The 8,345-nt window shown below is 45.4% G+C and overlaps 1 protein-coding gene across 1 annotated transcript; it reads right to left on the reverse strand.

Annotated features, from left to right (window-relative positions):
* Positions 1 to 896: 896 nt before the first annotated feature.
* Cmtr2 (cap methyltransferase 2) lies at positions 897 to 7,254 on the reverse strand. The gene is made up of 2 exons (XM_021170562.2): positions 7,121 to 7,254; positions 897 to 4,167 (listed from the first exon to the last, which is right to left on the reverse strand). Exon 2 carries the CDS (start codon positions 4,145 to 4,147, stop codon positions 1,844 to 1,846), a length of 2,304 nt encoding a protein of 767 aa, XP_021026221.1. The 5' UTR covers positions 4,148 to 4,167; positions 7,121 to 7,254; the 3' UTR covers positions 897 to 1,843.
* Between the last annotated feature and the right edge of the window lie 1,091 nt (positions 7,255 to 8,345).

The following is an 8,345-nucleotide window of genomic DNA, read 5'->3' on the forward strand; positions in this document are numbered from 1 at the left end:
GGGACTCAGAAGTTAAGAGCATTTGCTGTTCTTGCAGAGGACTGGAAGTTAGTTCCCAGAAGGCACATCAAGTGGCTTACAACCACCTACAACTCCAGGTCCAAGTGATCCACAGTCTTCTGGCCTCCAGGACCTCAAAGTACATGTACATACTAACACATATGTATGTACACACCCACACACACCCACACACCCACCCCCACCCCCCCCATAACCACACCCACCCACCCACACACACAGAGAAAAGCAAGTTTCACTTTGTCCTAAACTCAAATTTCCATCTATATCCTAGTTAAATGGGTTAAATAAGTTTAAAAAAAAAAAAAAGCCAAACAAAACCCAACCCATTGTTACTAAGGCGGCAGCAAACCCGTTCCCAGTTCCCAGGAGCAGTTTCTCTCCTGGTAGACTGCAGCTAACCAGACCCACCGTCATCAAGTCACTGGTAGGAAAGGAAGCTCCTTCAGAGAGAAACCACCTCAGACTTTCACCACCAGACCATGCCCCCCCAGCCCAGCCCCTGACGTGTACAAATTCTCTCCTGAAGATTTCCCATGAATATAACATTGAAGGAGTACATTCTCATGAATGCAAATGAAAGGAAATGAAACATTAATTCTCAATCAACCTTCCTTTGGAAGTTTCCAAACTTATATCTTTCAACTTCCACTATGATTATCTTTTAATGAAACAAACATAAAACACACCTGCTGAAGACTTTATTTGTGGCTTGTAATGGAACTCAGAAATAGCAGAGCATGAACTATTTGTTAATTGGATACATGACAGAATATTTCTATTTTTTTTTTAAGTAACAAAAAAGTAACTAAAAATTTATATGAGGTCTAATTATGTACCTTATAAAATTTCAAAATAATGACAAATTAACACCGTGGTAGAAAAGTTCATTATTTATTAAATACATATTTCTCAATGAAATCAAATGAAATTGATAAAAATGTCTATCTCATGGATAATCTTAGTAAGGTACTATTTTCATACTAAAAAACAAAAACAAACAATAAAGATACAAAGTTTGTTTAGCCATCATTCTGGAAGGGTTACATTTCGCCATCACACTCCGGTGTAACCCACAGGAGACTGCATACCAAGCCTTAAAACCATCTTTTCTTAAAAATGCCAACATTGCTGAAGGAAGCGTTTCATGACAAAGGAGTACTAGACACAGTTTTTCACTGTACAAAAATAACTTTTGGTTTTGGCTTAAAGCTGCTCTTTCTTATTAGTTGTAGTAGTTATAGCTAGCAAAAGTCATACAAAAAAAAATCTGTATTTCATTTCAATTCAAAGAAAATGAAGCCACCAATCAAAAGGCAATAATTGGCACATATCAAACAATCTGGTATGAAGATCCCTGAAATCCACAGACATGTCAAGTGCTTCCAGGTAAATAGTGAAGCCAGAGAGTGACTCACTTCCTGTCATGAATAATAACCATGATCATTAAAAGCATCAGCCTAAGAGAGGAATCAGTTGGGGGAAAAGTCTGAATGAAGGCACAGGATATAAGTCTGCAGCAGATAAGACTGACTCAACTGTATATGCAAGCAAACGTGTAGTCACTCGAACACATACAGATGTCACATGATTAGGGGTTAAATACCATCAATCAGTACACGGCTCCTACCACAGAAACTCTTGTGCCTATGAGTCATATATCCTTCACATCAGAACAAGCTACAACTTTCCACAATTAATGTCCTTTAATACACAAATTGGTGTCTCTCCAAAATGAAAAGTATTAAATAAATAGGGCAGGTAAAATGAAATCGGAAACTGTAAGTCACAAAATGGCTGCATGTCATCAATGCCATGCTCAATTTTATAACTCAAGGCTGCTGATGGCTTGGTCTCGCTCTCCTTGAATAATCAAATGCAGATGCCTTTTAGCAATGGCAGCGTTCAAATCCCACAAAAAGTCAAGCAGCGTCCCCTGAAGGAGCACCTCCATTGGCAGGAACTGTAAAACCTGCCGAGGGGCACTGGGGTGCAGCAGCTTGCTCAAGAGGTCGTGAACATTCTGTAGAAACTGGAAAACTGCATCTGGAAGGTTCTGATAACCAATGCACAGCAAGACGGCACAGGTCCTGAGGGGCTCCAGGGACGTGGGACAAGAGAATGTGATAAATCTAAAACAGCCGTGGAGGACAAAGGTCAGGCCAGCCATAAATCTTGTGAAGCAAGAAAGGATGGGCAAAATCATGACATCTCCCGTGTGAAGCCGTCTCAGTGAGTGCAGCAGGCAGTCCAAGAACAAATGCTGGTAGGCTGGGTCACCATCGTGAAGCAAGGAACAGCTGAAGGCTGTGAGCTCGACGGACTCCAGAAGCTGGACTTCCAGTGGCGCAGGCATCTGGAGATCACAGACAGCCGGTGAGCCCACCAGCAGGCACTTGACTGGGCCACTGGGTTCCGCACCCTGTTCGTCCGGAAGGCACTTGGTAAGGCTCAACAACTCGGATAATACGGACTCTTCCGAAAAGACGGGACAACAGCGGTATTGCTGCTTGGAACTGACCTTGGAATCCACGCTCAAAGCTTCACCCAAGGACTTCTCGATGGCTTCATTGAGAGTCTTTAAAATTTCCCCATCGCAGAAAGGGGAACACTTTACCTTCGGCAGTTTCTTTCCTTCTAAGACTTGCCACGAGTGGTACTCAAGACTGGAAGCAGTCCCTTCCAGGAGGGAATTCTGCCCGGGATGATAGACGGTGTGTTCCTCTGCCCAGCTATTGAAGTATCCTTTGGCTACTTTATCTTTCCATGAAAGGGTTTCCAGCATCTTCCGTTCATTATAGGTTTTAAAATACTTGTTTCTCTGTCCAAACCATTTCGTGTTCGTACTACAACCAATATTGGACTTTTTAACGAGCCAGTGATTTCTTGAAAGAGGCTTCAGTTGAAATTTTTGCATAAAATATTGTACAGCGCAATCCCTTAGATTATTCAGTCTTTCTTGCTCCCCCGTTCCCATGCTCTCAAAAAGACGAATGTTTTCAGATATAGTCTCTAACTGGTATCTATGAAAGAACGTACAACACTCTTCGTGTCGCTCAAGGAAGGATTTGGGGATCACATGATGGGGAAAGAGTGCCTTCCTGGTCATCTCAGTGCCGAAGTTCAATACCATCCTAGATAGCAGAGGCTGAACGGCCTCTCTTCCCTTATAGCGGAGACACACCACATAGACTTCTGAGTTCCCCGCCTTGCTAGTCGCAGGTTTGAAAACATGAACTTGGTCAAAGGTACAATTTAGCAGGTACATGAGGTTCACAGAACAATGTTCAAACAGCGTAAACATCTTTAGGACAAAAGAGCCGCCGTCTCCAAGAGTGATCAGAGCAGTGACAGCTTCGCAGTAATGCAAAGAAGACACTAAGGCTTCCTGCTCACCTGGGTTTCCTTGGCAATCGAAGCTGCCATCAGCCGTGACCAAGTGAATGGGAGACATGCCGCTGAGGAAGTCCTGAAGCCCGGTCAGATATTTCAGGGTCATGATATCACCCGTATTATCTGGGCCGAAGTACCAGCAGTGCAAGGTATTTGCCATCAGCCGGTCATCCGTAATCATCCTAAGATTGTCGTTTGCCTCGTGGTATGGATTCAGGCTGTTCGCCACCCAGCTCCATTCACAGGGGAACCGGTGAGATTTTAAGTAATGGTTGAGGCTAGCGATGAAGGCACCCGGAGCTTCACACAGGTGCAGAGAATTCAGTCTTCCACTCTGAAAAGCTTCCTGCGGAATGAGGGGGAAACTGCACAGGATCTCCTGGAATTTGCACCAGGCCTGAGTGCAGAGTTCCGCGTTCACGGCCTTTTTGACATGAGAGATGATTTTGCCTGCCTTGTTGGTGAAGGCCGTGTGCCTGTGCCACTCGTCCAGCTTCTTATCGCTCAGGAGGTTCTTCACTTCGTTCAGGGAGTTCTTCAAGTCTAGAAAAGCCCTGAACTCGAGGTGCCCGCAGGTGAAGCTCTCCGTGGGAGCTGGTAACTGCCACTCATTATCGAGTGGCTTACGGTAGGAAAAGCTCTTGGCAAAGAGCTCAGACACGTCATTGAGGATGTCTGGGCTGAAGGTCTCCAAGCAAGCTGGCTGCTGAGCCGGAAGCTTTCTGCGCTTGCTCATTGTCAAACTGAGTTAAAAATCTGAGAAGACAAAATGGAAGGTTACAAGGGTCACCTTTATAGTGAGTGAAACAGCATTGCAGAAAATCTGATCACACTTCAACAAACCCAGTACAATGCGAAGGCTGATGTCAGCACACTGTTACAAAGCAAAGCAACACGGAATAAAGGGGAGAGGCCTAGACAGTCAGCAGTCCTCAGCATAAATTCCAGCTCTGCTCCTTACAGTTTAATCAATGTCCTGGAAAATATGTTTTATTCTGGGGCTCAATGTTTTTCTTATTTTCAAATACTGGTCTTTCAAATGATTTTTTAAGAGGTGGCACCTAACAGTATTTAGCAGCGAGTGGCAGCTTTTGCCATAGCAACTCACCTGGCTCCTCCCCAAAGTTCTCTGTTCTCAGATTAGACACAACACACATACCGTAAACTCATGAACATGCTTCCACTTCATCCTCAAACGTGACTTCAAATCAAACTCCTTTTGGCACTTATAATTAATTCCCTTTGTAACCCACCTTCCAGGCTGGAGGGTGTCTGATCATCTGAGACTAGCCTGGCCAAGCCTCTCTGTTGCCAGCAACTTAGCCTCTTACAAGGTTTGCTTTATACACTTTGATGACATTTCACTGAGACAGGTACCTTGGTGGTATCAATCATCGAAGTAAGCCATCACCTACTATTCAAAGCTAGAGTTTGGATCTGAAGTGCTGCCCCAAAACCCTCTAGAGGAAAGTTTGGTTCCCAGTTCATGATGCTACTTGGAGCAGGGGACCCTTTAAGAGGTGGAGCCTAATGGAAGGAAGTTAGGTTACTGAGTAGCTATTAGGACCCCTGTCCTCCATGTCCTTTCTGTCCTTTCCTGGCTGCCACCAGGTGAAAAGCCCTTTTTCTGCGTGCACTCTCCATCATGTCCTGCCTCACCATAGGGCCAACGGCAATGAGCTAATTGACCACCAACTGAAACTTCTGAAACCATAAGCCAGAATAAACCCTTCTCTTACTACATTGCTTATTGTAGGGGTTTTGTTAGAGCGATGTAGAGCTAATAAATAAATGTAGACAAAACAAAAACCCTAACGACAGCATCAACTACAACAAAACCCCTAACTGCCTAGGAAACTAGAAACATCTATCTTGGAGAAAAGAAAGATGGCACTGCTGGAGAGCTCTAAATTCCACCACGTGGAACGCTGAGTGTCACACGTCACCCGATGGTGAACTGAGAAGTGCTTAAGTTTTCAGTTCATGCTCGGCAATGATGTCATAGTCAATTCATCCAATAAATGGTTAGACATAAAACTTGTTAGACATAAAAAAACTGACAACTAAATCCCCATCCTACAGAAAGCAGACATTCAAGGTGAAAATCGTGAGTCGGGCGCGCTCCTTTGTACGCTGAGCAAGATGAACTCAAAGGAAATCTAAACTGAGAAATAAAGGTTAGCTATGACCATAATGACATCATGACATTGGTGCTTCCTGAGTCCTGTCCTCTTAGCAAACCTTCCCATCCCTTTTCATCCTGTATTTTATTCTGTGTTCATCTGGTGTACAGGTTGGTAAGCTCCTTAAAGCAGTGGGTACCTTTTTTAATCATCTTGTTTGCCACAACTACTTACGAGTCCCACGTGAGTAGAGATTTACTGTCACAAACAGCAACATCATTTAACAGTTAGAAACTGTATTTAGAAAAGCTCCTAGGGGGAGGCAAAAGCAGGGCATTTCTGCACGCACAAAAACCCTACGTAGGAGCAAACAGAAAATTTACTACAATGAGCTCATCTGTCTTGATCTACGCTGTGCTTACTGGGAACCGCAGCTACATTTAGACCTCCAATAAATTCTATTTTGGAAAAAAAAAAGTCTACTTTTAGTCATTAACTTCACATACTAATTAGTGGCTGTGGTTAAGCTGTGAAATCTTACCGAAATTAAGTAGATAATTACCTTCACTTGCAAACAACTAAAAGGATTCAAACGCTCCAAGGTTCCTGACTGTACTTGAGCCTTGCTGCCAACTCATTCTTAATATCACCGCCCCTTTATCCATTCCACTCCAGCCACACAAGCCTGATGTTCAATGAAGACCCAGGCCACTCCACGTTGGAACACTTTGCTCAATAGGAAGAGGCAAGCTCTACCTGGGCTTTACTCCCCCAAGTATCTATCTAGTTAATCCCCTCAGCTCCTCCTGGTATTTGCTGAAGGCACTTTACTCTGTGAAGCCTATCCTAACACACTTATTTTGAAATTGCATCTCGGGCTCCCCATTGCCCTTACCTCACTTTCTCCCACGGCATTCACGTTTATCACTTATTTCTTTTCCCCTGTGTTCTGTTTGTGACTTGTCGTTCTCAACTTCGTCAAACCAGAATGTAAGCTCCGCACTTCTGCAGGACAGATATCTTTTATTTTGCTCACTTACATGCCACCCCAAAAGGTTCCAACAGTGGCTGGTGGGCACTTAAGTACACTAACATTAACTGGATAAATGGACGAATATTACACTTAGCCCAAAAGACAAAGCTCTGAACAGAATAATGCATTTCAATTTCACCCCAGCACTTCAATGAACGACTTAAAAACAAAAACAAACAAATTTTCAATTAAATGCATAATTTTTTTCAACAAAATGCATGCCGTTTCCAAAGTGCATGTGAGGCTGATGAGTATCAACTGTATTATTTTGCAGGCTCCAGGAGGAAGACAGGAAGTTTCCTGTCCAAAGCCACAAGGAAATGATTATAAAATTTGTAAGTCCAACACCAAAGCCTTTAAGTTCTCAACAGTTGTCAGGTCTAAGTGAGCATCAGGGAGTGTTGGCAATGGTCCCACCAACTTTTCCTAGGAAATAAAAACACTGGGGCATGTGCAGTGCTCACACTGGGTCCTGGGACAGCCACCTCTCTGACACTCAATCGAGCAGCCCCGCCCCTTGCCCGCAGCGAACGGTCCAGGAACTGTCACTCACCGAGAAGACGGGTCCGCATTCCTTCAGCCCACGCCCACCAGAGCCGCTCGAGCAGGAGCAGAGAAGCAACGCACACGCGGTCCTCACTCTAACGAGCCACCTGCCACTTCCGCTCCCAGGAACAGCTTCCGGGGGTGGCGTCTCCTCTGCGTACTTGGCAACCGGGTCGCGGACAAAGAGGAGGGAGCGCCTGGAAGACCGCCTGGACCTGCGCACGCGCAACTGGAGCCAGATCCTCCTCCAGACCACGCCCCCAGCAGCGGCAAGGCTCTGACAGCCACACTGCGCAGGCGCCTTCCGGGAGGCCTGGCTGCACGCGCATCCTGGAGCTGAGCTCTTGTGCGGAGAAACTTGTCAGTCTCTGCGGGTCGCCATGGCAACGGAACTGGGCTTTGGAACCCGAAGGTTTACCCTGGATAGATAGATGCTAGTTCCTAGGAGAGACTGCATTAAAATTGAAGCTCAATGGATAACTTGAGTGCAAAACCAAATTAAAGAAACGGAAGTATCAGCCGGGCGTGGTGGCGCACGCCTTTAATCCCAGCACTCGGGAGGCAGAGGCAGGCGGATTTCTGAGTTCGAGGCCAGCCTGGTCTACAAAGTGAGTGCCAGGACAGCCAGGGCTACACAGAGAAACCCTGTCTCGAAAAACCAAAAAAAAAAAAAAAAAAGAAACGGAAGTATCATCACTTGGTGTGTTTACATATTAATAAGCCAAGGAAAAAGAAAACCACCCGGTGTAGTGCCACAAGCCTTTGATCCCAGCTCTCATGAGCCAGAGGGAAGCAGATCTCTGAGTTCAAAGTCACTCTGGTCTACATAGAGAGTTCCAGGTCAGCCAGGGCTACCAGAGGACGGTCTCTCAGGCCTGGGACTCTCTAGTTAGGTTAGACTGTCCAGCTAGTCACTGGTATCCACCTGTCTCCACCTCCCCAGATGTGGGGTAGCCACAGCTGCTGTGCGTTTATAAGTGTAACAGCCATCCTTGTCTTGTTTAGAGGACAGCGCTTCACAGCACTTCCCTCGTCCTCCAGCTCTCCCGCACTTTTCACCCCCTCTCCTGCAACGTTCCCTGAGCCCAAGAGAGCAGGTGTTACGTAGATGGCCTGTCTATGGATGAGCTCTCAGTCACTTCTCAGAACTTTGACAGAGATGAGGGAAGAGCACCGATCTACGGGTATAAGTATAAATATCCAGAAGGCAGTTTGGCAACTTGATCATTTAG

Source organism: Mus caroli, unplaced genomic scaffold, assembly GCF_978045245.1.
Source record: "Mus caroli unplaced genomic scaffold, Mus_caroli_1 scaffold_10, whole genome shotgun sequence".
NCBI classification, from domain to species: Eukaryota; Metazoa; Chordata; class Mammalia; order Rodentia; family Muridae; genus Mus; species Mus caroli.